General features: G+C 40.9%; 1 protein-coding gene across 1 annotated transcript in view; it reads right to left on the bottom strand.

Annotated features, from left to right (window-relative positions):
- Positions 1-6,973, bottom strand: part of PCSK5 (proprotein convertase subtilisin/kexin type 5) — a gene marked incomplete at both ends in the record, with an annotated part of 224,946 nt that extends 217,973 nt beyond the window's left edge. The window contains one exon of the mRNA XM_083351165.1: positions 6,785-6,973. Coding sequence (XP_083207291.1) covers positions 6,785-6,973 — 189 coding nt within the window. The remainder of the gene's footprint in view (positions 1-6,784) is intronic.
- Between the last annotated feature and the right edge of the window lie 9,323 nt (positions 6,974-16,296).

The following is a 16,296-nucleotide window of genomic DNA, read 5'->3' as shown; positions in this document are numbered from 1 at the left end:
CTCAATTTGCCAGCAAATTTGGAAAACTCAACAGTGGCCACAGGATCGGAAAAGATCAGTTTACATTCCAATTCCAAAGAAAGGCAGTGCCAAAGAATGTTCAAACTACCGCACCATTGCACTCATTTCTCATGCTAGTAAAGTTATGCTTACAATCCTACAAGCTAGACTCCAGCAGTATGTGGATCGAGAACTACCAGAAGTACAGGCAGGATTTCGAAGAGGCAGAGGAACTAGAGATCAAATTGCCAATGTACGCTGGATCATGGAGAAAGCTAGAGAGTTCCAGAAAAACATCTACTTCTGCTTCATTGACTATGCTAAAGCCTTTGATTGTGTGGATCATAACAAACTGTGGCAAGTCCTTAAAGAGATGGGCGTACCAGACCATCTTATTTGTCTCTTGAGAAACCTATATGCGGGTCAAGAAGCAACAGTGAGAACTGGACACGGAACCACTGATTGGTTCAAAATTGGGAAAGGAGTCCGGCAAGGCTGTATACTGTCGCCTTGCCTATTTAACTTATATGCAGAGCACATCATGAGAAAGGCAGGGCTAGATGAATCAAAAGTTGGAATTAAGATTGCCGGAAGAAACATCAACAACCTAAGATATGCAGATGATGCTATTCTAATGGCAGAAAGTGAAGAGGAACTAAAGAGCCTCTTGTTGCGAGTGAAGAAGGAGAGTGCAAAACTTGGGTTGAAACTAAACATTAAGAAAACCAAGATCATGGCATCTGGCCCTCTCAATTCCTGGCAAATAGATGGGGAAGAAATGGAGGTAGTGACAGATTTTATTTTCCTGGGCTCCAAGATCACTGCAGATGGGGACTGTAGCCAAGAAATTAAAAGACGCTTGCTCCTTGGGAGGAAAGCCATGGCAAATCTAGACAGCACACTAAAAAGCAGAGACATCACCCTGTCAACAAAAGTGCGTATAGTCAAGGCTATGGTCTTCCCAGTTGCAATGTATGGCAGTGAAAGCTGGACCCTAAGAAAGGCTGAGCGCCAAAGAATTGAGGCCTTTGAACTATGGTGCTGGAGAAGACTCCTGCGAGTTCCTTGGACTGCAAGGCGATCAAACCGGTCAGTCCTAGAGGAGATCAACCCTGACTGCTCTTTAGAAGGCCAGATCCTGAAACTAAAACTCAAATACTTTGGCCACCTAATGAGAAGGAAGGACTCACTGGAGAAGAGCCTAATGCTGGGAAAGATTGAGGGCAATAGAAGAAGGGGCTGACAGAGAATGAGGTGGCTGGATGGAGTCACTGAAGCAGTAGGCGTGAGCTTAAATGGACTCCAGAAGATGGTAGAGGACAGGAAGTCCTGGAGGAACATTGTCCATAGGGTCGCGATGGGTCGGACACGACTTCGCAACTAACAACAAAATTATGGTTAAGGAGATAAACCAGGAAGATGTTTATCTTATTACCTAAAGGTAATAAGATCATTTTTAAAGCTACGGTAATCCATTTGCATTTGATCACTGTAGGGAATTCTTATCGATTAAAAAAACAGAAGGAAAAATTTCAATCAAGTCAGAACAAAGGACTATTCAAGTTCATAGCTGACATTTATCTCTCTAGAGGCAGTCCTCAACTTACAACTAGTCGTTTGATGACAGTTCAAAGTTACAGTGACACTGAAAAAAGTGATTTGCCATCAGTCCTTATACTTACGAAAATGTGGGCACTTGGCTACCGGCATGTATTTACAACAGTTGCAGCATCCTGGGTTCATATGATTACCATTTGTGATCTTCCCAGCTGGCTTCTGACAAGCAAAGTCAATGGGGAAGCTGAATTTGCTTAATGACTATGTGATTCATTTAACTGCAATTATTTTCTTAACCATGGCCAAAAAAAAGGTTGTAAAATCAGGCACCACTCATTAAACCACTGCCTGGCTTAGCAACAGAAATTCTGGTTCCCATTTGTGATTGTAAATCGAGGACCACCAGTAGCCAGTGGTGGGATTCAAATATGTGAAAAACTGGTTCTCTGTGTTGTGGGCTTCCGGAAGTCCATTCTGTGCCTGTGCAACAAAAAATTAACTACTGGTTCTGCCGAAGTGGTGTGAACCGGCTGAATCCCACCACTGCCTGTAGCCCCTAAAAGTCCATTTTGGAGGATTACTTTTGGGATCTCTAAACATTCCGTTTTTGAAGTCTGTCTAAAAAAAATCATAATACTTTCATTTGTTTTATGTAAAAACTTCCACACTTCTCTGGTACATATATGTACCATAAAACATATACAGGATATAAAATTCAGTCTAATGGAAACTGTCTGTCTGCCAGTCTGTATCTGTCGTTTGTGTGTGTGTGTGTGTGTGTGTGTGTGTGTGTGTATGTGTGTGTGTGTGTGTATACAGTACTTTTTTCCTGAAAGGAATTGAATGTAGGTATAACAATTATAGGAAATATAGCATTATTCCAATTTCTTGCTTGTTGGCTTAGAAACTTAAAAAGGGAAAGCCTTAATATCAGAAGAATGTAACACAGGTTATGGAAAGAAAGCTTTCAAAATATAGAAAGATGGCAGTCTTCCATTTTTTGTGCTCTCTTGGTTCCATAGAATAAAAATAACAAATTATTACAATGCTATTTTTTCCAGGGTATGCTTTGTTTAACAGTATGAAAAATTTCAATTTATAAGACGTTAATTTGCCAGAAGTAAATAACCATGACAAGAGAGAAAAATGGCTAAGGTTTTGTTGTAAATGATTGCCCTATACCAATGTATCCAATTAGTTAAAAAGTCACAGCATTTCATGTACTAAAGTGACATAATGCTAATTTAGATGGAATTTCTGAGTAGAGTTCTAAAGAAAAATGATTATTAAGAAGAACTTGTTATCTATGAAGGAGAAATCCTAACAATGTAATTGCTCTCTTTCTGGCCTCTCATTTTGTCCTTAAAGTAAATGAGTCAAAATATATTCTTGGGGTATTTGCTATTCTGTGGAATACAAAAAACCCATATCTTTGGTTAATAGGCTGTGGAAACATTCCATAATCTTCTATCCACCACACAATATTTTATGTTCTAGAGCATTCATTATAACGTGGGACTTGAATCCATTTTATTTACTATATAACTGAATCTTTTTTTACATGATCATTATTTCTAATTTTAAAAATTCTTAATTGTTGCAAATTATGTTATCTTTAGAAAAGATAGTGATGAAGTTTACACACAAATCACAATAAAACAAAACAACAGGCGGTCCAGATGTCCAAAACAATGTTCTCTAGAAATATTTATTAGAAATGTTATAAAATACGTAGTGCTGTTATATATAGTTTATATAATTTAATGTATGTTTAATCTCTCATTCAATTCATTGAATTGCTTGAGCAATTCAAGACACATGCGTACATGGAATGTTTAATAATTTTTTTATTTAATAGTTTGGGGTCTAGCAAATCCAGGTGTTTGTTAACATCTGTAGATTCTACAAATTCAGGTGTTTCTAAACTAGCTAATATGACTCAGACCAGATCAGCGTCAACTTATTTAACTCATTTGAACGAAAGCCAAATTTAAATCTCCCAAATACACCTGCATTAGACAGACTTAATCCACTCCTTTATATAGAATTAAAATAGTACAATATCACTAAGTGCTTTTTCCAAAACACTTTAAAATATGTCTGTACAGCATTCACTAATAAATATTGCTCAAAACATTTTCTATCAGCTCAGAACATTTTCTTTTCCATTACTTTCCTTTCACCTCAATAACTTCTTATGATTTCGACATGCTCTTTAATAGAATGTATTTCCCCAATTCGCTGAACTTGTGTTAACATTAACAATTGGTATGAGAAAGTATTTTGTAACAAAAATAGGTAACTAAAAAGCTATCACAAACCATTTAGTTATTATGAATATTGTCTCCAAGATTTTATTTTTTAAAAAAATTCTAAACATTGGAGGTCTGTGGTACTGATCCTATGTTTGATGATTTATTGGATGTTTCTAATTGGCCACTGCAGGACACAATATGTTGGACTGATCAGGAGTTATATTTGAACTCTTGTTCTCATGAGCTTGGAAACTTTTCTTTTTCATCTGCTTACCTTTCTTTCCTATTTTGCAATTTATGAAAGGAAAGAATGATGGATTAAATCTGTCAGCTGCCCAAAGGTTCTGCATCAACTCCAGCAAGAGAGCAATGTTAGGTGTTTATAGAGATTCTCAATCATCCGGGACATGGTTGTCCCAAAGGTGAAAACATTTCACTTCTCATCCAAGAAGCAAACTGAAGAAGCTTCTTGGATGAGAAGCGAAACATTTTCAAAGAAAACAACAACAAGAAAACCCAGTTGCCTTTTAGAAATGCACATTTGGAAGAGCAATGTTAGGGTTCCCATGTCTCCTGGGGGGCCCCCGAGAAACTGAGTCAGCCTTCCCATTCCTATGTTTTCCTTCCTATTTCTTGTTCTCTCTTTACCTGAAGTGAAGTTTAGTTCCTTAATTTTGCCTCTCCCGTATATCAGTCTTAAAATGAAAAGTATATGAAAGCATTAATCTCTTTTAGGGGTGTCCTCTTAAATTCAAGGTTGTCTTTCTTTCAGAAAGGGCCAACTTCAGCAGTAAAAAGCCCTGTCTTGGCCTGATGAGCTGCGTTACAAATTAATCCCTGTCTCCTCCCTTTCTGTTATTCTGGCAAAGGCTCAGGCAAAATCTTGGCCCTTGCAAGAGAAGGGACACACACCATCTGCTCGTTGAAAACTTGGTTTCCATTTGCTGAGCTCAAAGTTCACTGTGGAAAGAGTAAGGGGAAGAGTTCAAGTCATAGGGAGGAGCCAAGTCAACATGGCTGGGGATGATGGGCATTTTATTGCAATGCATGATGAGGACTTGAGATTGGGGGATATTTAGGACAGACAGTAAAAAAGCTTTATCTTGCTATTAAATGCTGATAGTTTCTCAAATCTCTCATCTTCTTGATGACTATGCTACAGTCAGTGCTTTTTTTGTAAAAGAAAAAGGTGCCGGAACTCACACATGTCATACAACCCGCCTTGCCTACCCTACAAGGTTCCATCCAAAAAAGGTGCCGGAACTCCGTTCTGAGCGTTCTATGACAAAAAAAGCCCTGGCCACAGTTATAATGGGGGAAGAACAAATACCAGAATAAGTGCAGTACACTAAATTCCTCCAGCAAGCAGTGGAGCCAAGGTTTCCAAACACAACAAGGAAATCTATCCGGTCACCTTTTGCAATGAAGGAAACCCCACAAAGTATGCCACGTCTCCCACTTATACATCTCTAGCCCACAAAGTACCTGCAAACCCTAAGGCTTCCTTGATAAAGTTGGCCCGAAGCGAAAATTAAGGGAAAAGTCCATAACATAGATTTAATGAAGCAAAAAAAAAAAGGGGGGTGGGGGGGATCGCTAGGAATCCTCAAATGGAGACTGAGCTCAAGGGACTATCATTCTAAACCTAGCAATTAGGAAGTAACGAGCGCTTCTGAACATGCACAAAAGGGGGTCCAACCACAGCCACAGGGCCTCCAGGTCAACAACCAGCGTCAGGTAGTTGGCTTGCTTAAAGAAAGAAGCACCCGAACTAGCACGTTTCTGCCTTTTCGGCTTCCTTAAGGCCGGGGAAGTTTGGAAACCTTTTTTTTTCCCTTTCCCTCTCTTGCAAGCCCCCGCTTGCCTAAATATGCCCTCCCCTCCCCCCCCCCGTCTCAGGGCTCGTCAGCGACCCCCAACAGGTTCTTGCTCGGCTGCCTGCAACCTTCTCCAGCGTCGGCCGAGCAATTCCCGCCCAACACCTCCCGGCGGGCTCGGAAGCCTGGAAAGTATGTCATCGCCCCAGGACGTGCGCTTGCCTCGGCGTCCAACCCCCCCCCCCTCTCTCTCTCCCTCTCCCTCTCTCTCTCCCTCTCTCTTCTCTCTCTCTTCTCTCTCTCTCTCTCTCCTCTCTCTCTTCTCTCTCTCTCTCCTCTTTCTCTCTTCTCTCTCTCTCCCCTCTTTCTCTTCTCTCTCTCTCTCTCCTCTCTCTCTCTCTTCTCTCTCTCTCTCCTCTCTCTCTCTCTCTTCTCTCTCTTCTCTCTCTCTTCTCTCTCTCTCTCCTCTCTCTCTCTCCTCTCTCTCTCTCTTCTCTCTCTCTCTCTTCTCTCTCTCTCTCTTCTCTCTCTCTCTTCTCTCTCTCTCCTCTCTCTCTCTTCTCTCTTCTCTCTCTCTTCTCTCTCTCTTCTCTCTCTCTCTCTCTTCTCTCTTCTCTCTCTCCTCTCTCTCTCTCTTCTCTCTCTCTCTCTCCTCTCTCTTTCTCTCTCTCCTCTCTCTCTCTCTCTCCTCTTCTCTCTCTCTCTCTCTCTCTCTTCTCTCTCTCTCTCTCTTCTCTCTCTCTCTCTCGTCGGAGCTTTTGCAACCCGGCTGTTTGGTTTGGTTTTTTCCGCTTTCCCTTTCTTCCCAATTCCTAGCCATCCGACCTCGCCACCGACCTGAGTTCTCGGCCCGACAGCAAGGCATCCGGGGAGGGGGAGGGAGGGGGGGGGAAACGGACGTGACCTGGCCAGCCTTACGACCTGCCCTTCGCGCTGCCTGCTTCCCTCAAGCTCCGCGTCTGCCTTGCGGGAGATGACAGGGAAGGAGGCGAGCAGGGCGCCCACCGCCTCCCTTTCCCGCGCCTGCCGCAGCACCAGCACTTTGCAGCTTTCGCCTGCCTGCCCACCCGGCCGCCCTCCCTCCCTCCCGTCCGTCACCCGCGCCGGCTGCGGGGCGAGAGCCGGTGGCTTTCCTTCCGCCTGAGGAGGTTTTACCTGTCCTATATTGATGTAGCCGTACTTGCTCGCTATCCGGTTGGCTTCTGGGAGGCCGCCACTTATCCTCACCGCCCAGTGGTTGGTGTACAAGCGAGTCCTGCAGGCGGGCAATAAGAAACCCATCAAGAGAAGGAGCAGGCACAGAAAGTCTCCTCCGCTTCGGACACCTCCGCAGCAGCGGATCATCTTCTCGGCGCTTTAGGTTTTTTTTTTTCCCCACACACACAAACGAGCAGGAGGAGGAGGAGGAGGAGGAGGTGGGGGTGGTGGTGGTGGTGGTGGTGGTGGAAGGGTTGGGGGAGAGAAAATCTCAGCCGGATTTTCACCCGAAACTTTTCTCCTTCGCTACTTCTTCCCAAAGCTCTCCGCTCTGCTCCGGGCGCTTCTATCAGCTGCGGCGGCGGCGGCGGTGGCTGCAAGACTTCCCCAAAGTTACCTCGAGAAGGAAGCCAGAAAAAGTCCGGAATAGAGCATTGAATCTCCTGAGGCGCTGAAGTGACCGGGGCATGGAAGGAGGCAAATTCTTCCTCCCAGCTGCCCGAACAAAACGGCTTCGAGGCGTCGGAAAGTTACCAATCGATCTCTTTCCCCAAACGCCTCACACTTTCCTCAGCTTCAAGCGCTTTCCTTGCGCCGTGGGAGACTCTGGAAGGAGAAGAGCGGATCCTTTCCTGCTTTCTCGGGGCTTCCCTCTCTCCTTCGAGCTTGATTTCCCCTCTGCCTCTCTCTCCTCCTCCCGCCCTCCTCGGGCTGCTTTCCTCGCTTGCCCAGAGCTGGAACAGCAGCAGCAGCAGCAGCAGCAGCAGCAGCAGCAGCAGCAGCAGCAGGCAGTGGGAGTCTTGGCAGTCCGAGCGCTTGAGTTCAGTCAGCCTCGGTCACCTCCCGCTCCCCTCCTTTCTCTCTAAGCGGGGAACGCGAGGAGAAATGGCAGCAGCGGCAAGTAACAACTGCTCTCCGCACAGAAGAGATTCCAGCGGTCTCTCCGAGCCTGCTCGGTCCTAGCGCTTCCCGATTCCCCTTCTTTGGGGGAAGATGTCAGCAAGTCGGAGGGAGGGAAGGTAGCCAATCACTTAAGCCAGGGGGTGGGGCTGCCTCGTCCAGAGCGACGACCCAGTGCCGAACCTTTCTGAAGACCGTTCAGTTCGCCTTGGGATTCCGAGAGGGGAGCCTCGCCACCGTCGTCCTATCAGCTGCAGCGTTTAATTTATTTATTTATTAGATTTTTGTCCTACCTTTATTACTTTTATGAGTCGCTCAAGAAGACAAAAAATTCATAATACTCCTTCTTACTCCTCCCCTCCCCCCCAACAACAACTCTGTTGAGGTGGATTGTGCTGACAGGGAGAGATTGGCCCAGCTATCTTTCATGCCTAAATCTGGACTAGAACTCAGAGTCTCCTAATTCTAATAATAATAACAATAATAATAATAATAATAATAATAATAATAATAATAATAATAATAATAATAATAATAATAATACCTTTATTGTCAAAGTACAACATGTGTACATTGAGATTAGCTGAGCCTCCCCCCCTTGCTCTCTCCCCCCAACACACAGTGACAACAAAGCCTCCATCCTACCACACCATGTGAACCAACTACACCACACACCGGCCTCCCAAGTCAATTCTGCATAAGATTATGTCCCATTTAAAAGCCTAACAGCCCACGGATAAAAGCTATTTTTCAGCCTGTTGGTACAGCTGGCTATATTCCTATATCTCCTACCGAATATATTCCTATATCTCCTACCGGATGGTAGGAGAGTAAAGAGATACCGTCCAGGGTGTGAGTCATCCCTGAGAATCTTCCTCACTCTTCCAAGGCAACAAGCCCTGGAGATGTCATCCAGTGGTGTCAGGGAACAGCCCACAATGTCTTGTGCTGTGCTAACTACCCTCTGTAATTATTATTATTATTATTATTATTATTATTATCATTATTATTATTATTATTATTATTATCATTATTATTATTATTATTATCATTATTATTATTATTATTATTATTATTGATAGATAGATGCTTAATAGTGTCCCGATAGTAGTTCATACAGTGAACCAACAAATTAACTGCTGCCTCTTATTTATTATTTATTTTAAACTCCCAGCTACCAGAATACTAATAAAGAAATATCTTAGGAAAATCAGTAACAAAATTAACAAAAAGCCACTTGCCTCCTAAAATTGTTTCAACTAGAATATATCAAAAAAAGCTAGATATTGGGTCATCAGAAGGTAGTATGAAACAAAAGTTATTAATGAATGTAATGCCTACCTAGATCACACATCTTGTTTCAAAATGTTTGAAATTGTCTACTCAGGCAATCATCTCTCATGCCAGTATTTTTATAATTGGCTTACACATATTTTCTCTTATTTAGATAATACCTTAAAATGCCATTGTAAACAGTATGATCCTGAGCCACTGAGCCCTGGTGGGTTAGAATGAAGTACTACAAATTAACTGTGCCCACAGCCTGGAGCTCAGTCCTGATGAGGCTCGAGGTTGACTCAGCTTTCCATCCTTTTGAGGTTTGTAAAATGAGAAGCCAGATTTGTTGGGGCAATATGCTGACACTACAAACTGCTCAGAGAATGCTTTAAAGCACTATGGAGCGGTATATAAGTCTCACTGCTATTGCTGTTGCTATTGTTTGCTCTCCAAGTTCTAATCAGCATGGGATTTATTTAAAGAAGCTATTGATTTTTTTAAAACAACCCTGGATCCAAGTGATAATCTGAAGTGAAATAATCATTCACTCTTTAAGCAACACAACAGAACTCTATTCATACTGTTACCTTTTTTCCCCAAAGTAGTAAAATGGCAAAGAAAACACTGTGGATATTGTAATGATCAATACATTCTACCAATTGCTGACTAGCATTATCCACTCAACTTGAAGCAAAGTGATTTAAGCTGAATTTCTAAGTTGTGGATTTGGGCTAGCAGGATTTCCTCCTTTGACTGTGGTTTGACTGGTTTTTCACCTTCTTTTCCTTCTGAAAGTGTAATATAATGGGTATAGTAAACTTTATTCAGTTAGGAGACTCAACAGATTTTTTTGCTTTGATCTCCCAACACCTGAAGACTCTTGCTTTAATGAAGAGCCAGAAGAGCTTCCTCCCTAATTTGGCTCATTAATAGAAAAAAAAGCAGGATGTGGATAGTGTTTTAAACCTGACACAGCCATCTTTTCTACTTCCTGTTGCACCGTAACTTCCCTCCCAAATAGCCAATAGGTCCTGGGCAGCAGCATGTGGCTGAGACATAACCATAACCAGGACAAGGTTTTTAATCCCCCCCCCCCCCCCCGCAATTCCTTTCTCTCCCCTCTCTACAGATTTCACCTATTGTTATTTGAGTAGCAAAAACAAAACAAACTTTGATCCATTACCAATCCTTTCTTCCCCAAATGCAGGGGTGGACTTTACTCCAGAAAAAAACATATATACCATGATATGGTTTCCAAAATCTACTTTTTACCTGATAGTGTCCGGTATAGAATAATAATCCACTGGTTTATCTTCCTCCTCTGATGCTGCAAAGTTTCATCTTCTAGTTTTTTTTAAAAAACGGTACTTCCAAGGTCCCTCCCAGCTCTATTCTATTCTATTTCTCAAAGTATTGGGCTCCTAGAGAAAGGCATATTTCCCAAGCATACCTCAGTTCTGTAGAATTAGCTCCATAAATCTTTTTACAAAAACCCTTGTTCCTACTTTTCTGTTGTTTAACCATTCTCCAGTTCTTGCTCAACTGTGCGAAAGTTACTTCTCTTCAGGAAACTTTTTTTTTACTGTAAAAACATATTTCACATCTATGTTACCATGCCAATTTTTAAGAGCAATAACATTCACTTCTACCCATAATAGTTCAATACTATATGGGGGGTAGGAGTCAATTTTTTTGCCTTCCCCTAGCTGCAGCAGCCAGTAGGGAAGCAAGAGGTGAGTGATCCCAGTGGAGCCTTTTATGGATTTATATAGCCTCCGTGGTAAGACAAAGACCAATCCTGAGTTCATGTGCAGATTTCCCACAAAGAATTTTCAAACAGGCATTTCCCCCCCTGCAGCATTTATACCAGACATATCAAACACAAGGCCTGGGAACCGGATCCGGCCCGCGAAGTGGTTTCATGTGGCCCGCGAAGCCATCCTGGAAACAGTGAGGGAACAGCCCCCGCTGCCTTGTCCCTGGCCCAGAGACCCTCCTTCTGCCAGAGACCCTCAGATCTCTCCCACTCCTGCCCAGGCCCCCATAGGCACCCTTGATGCAAATGATGTAGAGCTGGCCACGCCCACCCAGTAGGCCATATGCACTCTAGCCACGCCCACCCAGTAGGCCACACCCACCCTGGCCATACCCACCCGGCCCCCTGAGGGCAACCGCAATGCTGATGCGGCCCTCAATGAAATTGAGTTTGACACCCCTGATTTATACAATATACAATATTTCTACCCATCCTTTCAAGGAGGTTCTAAGAGGTTATTCATTTTCTTCAGGGGAATCCAATAAGAAAACATATCCTACCTCCAGAGGTAAATGTTAATAGCTCAAACAGCATGCAAGTAGATTATAACTTCAAACATCTAAACAAAACTGAATTCAACTGGGATGAATTTTCCAGTGGGCAAATTCTTACACAACCAACTGAGCAATCTCCCTAAAAGTGCAGTACATTTCTGAAGCAAATCAATTCTCCCTCCTCCCTTGCAAATACTCTCACTGTAGAATTTACAACTATTGATTTAGCAACCATTCAAAGTTACAGTGCTGCTGAAAAAAACCTGACTTATGACGGGTCCTTGCACTTATGATTATTGCGGCTCTGTCTCAGTCACTGCATGTATTTACAATGACTGCAGTGTCCCAGGATCGTGTGATTGCCATTTGTGAACTTCCCAGCCAGCTTCTGACAAACAAAGTCAGAGGGGGAAGCTGGATTCACTTACCAACCATGTGGTTCATTTAATGATGGGGGAGGAATGTACAATTGGACATAGTTACATGATGATTCATTTAACAACTACCTTGCTTAGTGATGGAAGCTCCAGTCCAATTGCGATTGTAGGTGGAGCATTACCTGTCATTTGTATAATGTCATGTCTCACCTGACAGGTCTTCTCTCACTCTTTCTCAGGCTGTCTCCAGAATTAAACCTTCAGTCTAGTTCTGGTAGCCCTCAAAACCACAACAGCAAATCTATAGGCAATTTGTAACAGGTGGAACTTCCAGCTTCTCACCCTCCTCATTTGCTAAGCTGCCAACTCACAATCCAGGATTTTTTTCCACAAATACTCTTGCCTTGTCTCCTTTTCCTCTTGCTGATGAGTGGTCTTTGCCATAAGGGAGGAAGGGGTTACCCAGCCCTGTTAGCTCTAAGCACCCTTGCTATTTCCTTTCCCTCCTTGTCTTGTTTGCCTTACCCTAACGAAAGCTTGCAAAGTGTGTGTCTCTGTGTGTTTCTGAGCAAAAGCTTTGTCTTGTCCCTAACCAAATCAGCTTATTTTTTCCTCCATTTTATCCCCCTTTTCACTACCTGACCTACTTATGGGTAGTTAAACAATAACTTGAAGCCAACAGGTCTCACAGGAAAGACAATCCAGTTCTTATTTTCTACATTCTGCATTTTATTTTTCATTCTTAGGTTTATTTTTTTCTTGCCATGTACCATCTATACTGCACACACTCAGTGCAAATGCATACATTAAATGTATACTCAAAATGATAAAGGTTTAATAGACCAGAGATCCCTTTCTAGAGACTATTGCCTAAAACAGGAAGCAAATAATCTTCGGGCGAGGGCATCATATTATTACTATTGTCAATGTTGTATCTAGAAATGTACTTATAAAATAGATAACAGAATGCAATTTATAATTAAAAAAAATAACGTTCAGTTGCCAGCAATGTCAAAAAAATCAAGACGGCAGTTGCAGCAATGTGATCAAAGTCCAGCTTGATTTTACATATTATACAGAAATACATCAAGGAACTGACGGTGGCATAACAACAGGCATCCGTATTCTGCACAAACTTTATTTAAGGGTAGTTTTATGCAGATATATTAAAAAATAAAGAGGCTCCTATGTCAAGCCTGAATGCTATCCTGGTAATTATGTGAAGTTGTCTATGCAGTTTAGGGTGTAATGATATGGAAATGGGTTGCTACTACCATTTTTGGGATTTTTTTTCCTCACAACTTTTCAATTTTTCTTATGAGTTGGAATTCCCATTCCAGTTTTAATGAGACACAATCCTAAATTCATTTCTGAGGCCCGGTAGCAGTTGAAAAGAGAGTTCTATTAGAATACAGATTATAATCTAGTCTGTACACCTGATCTTTTAAGAAGATTATATTCCTGAAAATGCAATATAATCTAAGAACAAGTGAATTCCATATTCATATGTTTTGACGGTTATATGGAGCCAACCTCTAGTTCTGCTTCTCTACCACCATTATGGTGTTGCTAGTCCATTTACTTTTAGGACTGATGTCTGGACCAGAACCCGTAAGTATAAATAGTTCTTTCAGATAAATGTGTCTAATTTAATTATGTGAAAAACGACCACTATTTCATTTTTAATTGATACTATAAGAATTAAGATGTATCTAAATACCCTTCAATTGAGTCAGAAACACCTTTTAAATTTAAGAACAATGATTTGGAGGAGGAGACAATTTGGACTGAGATATATGTTGAGGTCTGCATCTTCATGTTAGGTATTCCTGGAAAATATTAAGTATTCCTGAGGTAAAGTTATTGATTGTTCTCTATAGGTTACAAGAACACTCAAATTTTTATGTATCTGTAGGTTTTCATTTATGGGGAAAATACCAGCTGCCTGGCAGATTTTCAAGGGGAAACTGCTGAACACATGTAAATGTCCCACACCTTAACTCCATGGCTTACACTAATGTCAAATCACACATTATATCAAATCTCATGTATAGCTTGATCTTCAATTAACCTTGTTCCAACCATTACTGACTTCAGATTTTAGGGGTCTGATGTAGCTTTGATATAATGGGAAAACTAAGTGACTATTATCAACTTATAGATAGCAAACATGCCGTAAATGATTGACTAGTCTCATCCAACAGAGTAAAAGAAAAGCAATAAATAAGTAGGAGGCAAAAAAAACCTCTTAGAAGACTGCTGTTTTTCTGAGTCATGTTTCCTTTGCAAATGTCTACAGAGAAAATTCTACAGTGAGATTACAGAGCTTCACATATGATCAAAAAACAAGGTTCAGTACAGCAAACAGATAAACTGGAATGCCACAGGATTTACGGCTACTTCTAAGTAATCACAAATGTTTTTAATTAATCTGGGTTGTTAATGATTAAATAGTTGTTTCTTTCAGTCCCTTATATGCCTGTCCTATTACATTTAAGGCTCTATCAACAGAGTTTTCAGTCTAGAAGCAATACAAATTGGCTTAGTTTAAACATAACAGCAAACTATGAATTCTCAGCCTAAGCAAAACAACTGTCACATTTGTGCAGATGCCCTCCTCTTCAGTTAAAAAAGAAAGAAATTTAAAGCTTCTCAACTTGTGTAAACTACAGTGTTTGTACTTTTATCTAGTAAAACTGTGATTTGTACAAGTATCTGTATCTTTATCTGCAATTTATAAAATAACACTTTCCTAAAGTAAAAGAAATACAATATTAGAAATGAGAATATTCAATGAATGGAAACTTTAAACCTGTTTTCTATGTGACTACATCAATCTAAATTTTTCTTTCTGTTCTTCAAATGGTGCTTATTAAACAAGCTATGCTTCATTGTCCCAACTAATTAGTATCTCTTGCACTAAACAGAACTGTTAAACTTACCAGCTGTGTTTTCCTGGATGGTATATATAGCTTTTTGTTCATATGATTGATTTTGGACTTTCATAGATTCAGATAAAATAATTGTCTATTGACAATTACCTTGTCACTGGGTTACTTTCCAGTAATACTATATGTATTACTGATTGTATACTGGAATTTCTGAGAAATTAGAGAAATAAGACAATTAACTGAGCCACTGAAATCCCATAACAACCCTGTTGGTGATCTTATTCCCACTGAGATTTTCAAAAATAACATTGATTGAGGGCCCCAGTTCTTGCAGTACTTTGCATATATTTTTTTTGGCAATAACACTCATATCCCAGAAGACTGGAGCCCAGCTATCATAATTCCGATTCATCAAAAATGACAAAAGAAAAATCCAGCCACCTACCATCTAATCAGTCTGATGAATGTAATCAGCAAAATCCATTCTAAATGTCTATTTCAGAAATTGTATGGATTGAAAATAATGTTATCCTAACTGAAGAACAGGCAGGATTTAGGCTAGGGAGACCTACTACAGACTAAATCAGGGGGTCTTCAAACTTGGCCCTTTTGTGACTTGTGGACTTCAACTCCCAGAATTCCTCAGCCAGGCACGCTGGCTGAGGAATTCTGGGAGTTGAAGTCCGCAAGTCATAAAAGGGCCAAGTTTGAAGACCCCTGGACTAAATGCTCATAGCAGAACACCTGGGAAAAGAATATTCTTATGGATCCAAAGGATTTCTTGATGCAGCTTTTGTAGACCTTACATCTCTGTGTGATTTCACATTGAGAGAGCTACTGTGGAAGAAGCTGCTGCCTATCAAGACAAACAATTTCTTATACTAATATATAAATTCTATAGTAATACTCAGTTAGGCATGATCCAGAAGCCAGTTAACTAACTCAATCATTACAGCATGAGGAAAGCAAGGTTATATCTTTGCTCCAATACTTTTTAAACTTTTGCATAAACTCAGTTTCGGAAGAGCTCAGCAAAGTAACTTTTATCCTCCAAAGCTAGCCAAAACTTTCAATTCTCCTGTATTCTAACAATGTGATTATTCAGTCACTTTTTGTGGTAAGGATGCTAGGAGATCCTTTGATCATTACCGTGGAAAAGAAAAATAGATGATAAAATAGAAGTATCATTCAAGTTTTTAAAATTGGTCATGCAAATTCTCAGATGCATCTCAAATGCAGCTTTAAGATTAGAATTGGGAATTACAAAGATAGAGACCAAGCCAAAATTTAAATTGTTATATTTAGCTTTGAGCTGAAACTATTGATTTATTGAACCAGCCTGACAACTAGCATCACTGGAAGATATCCATCATAGAAAAACTGGGGGCCTGTGGCTTCTCTAATGAGGCAATACAAGGACAGGATATGTTTAGGCAAAAAAAGTTCACTAAAGGAGAGGATCTTTTACACAGGTTGTCAACAAGATATTAGCTTAGCACCAAAGCAACATAAGACTTGGAGATTGTTTTTTACCACCAAGACAACTGATTATTGCCAAACCCTAATAAACCACAGATATCATAGAGCATTTGTTCTACTAAAATATTCCTTTCAGCAGTCATTGATGGTAAATACAAGGAAATCCTTTCCAGAAACAACTTTGTTCCTGTGACTTCAATTCCATTGAGAATGTACAGTGTGTTCTGTTGCATTG

This window comes from Vipera ursinii, assembly GCF_947247035.1.
Source record: "Vipera ursinii genome assembly, chromosome: 2".
NCBI classification, from domain to species: domain Eukaryota; kingdom Metazoa; phylum Chordata; class Lepidosauria; order Squamata; family Viperidae; genus Vipera; species Vipera ursinii.
The sequence above is the reverse complement of the archived record's forward strand: the minus strand, read 5'-3'. Positions and strand labels throughout refer to the sequence as shown.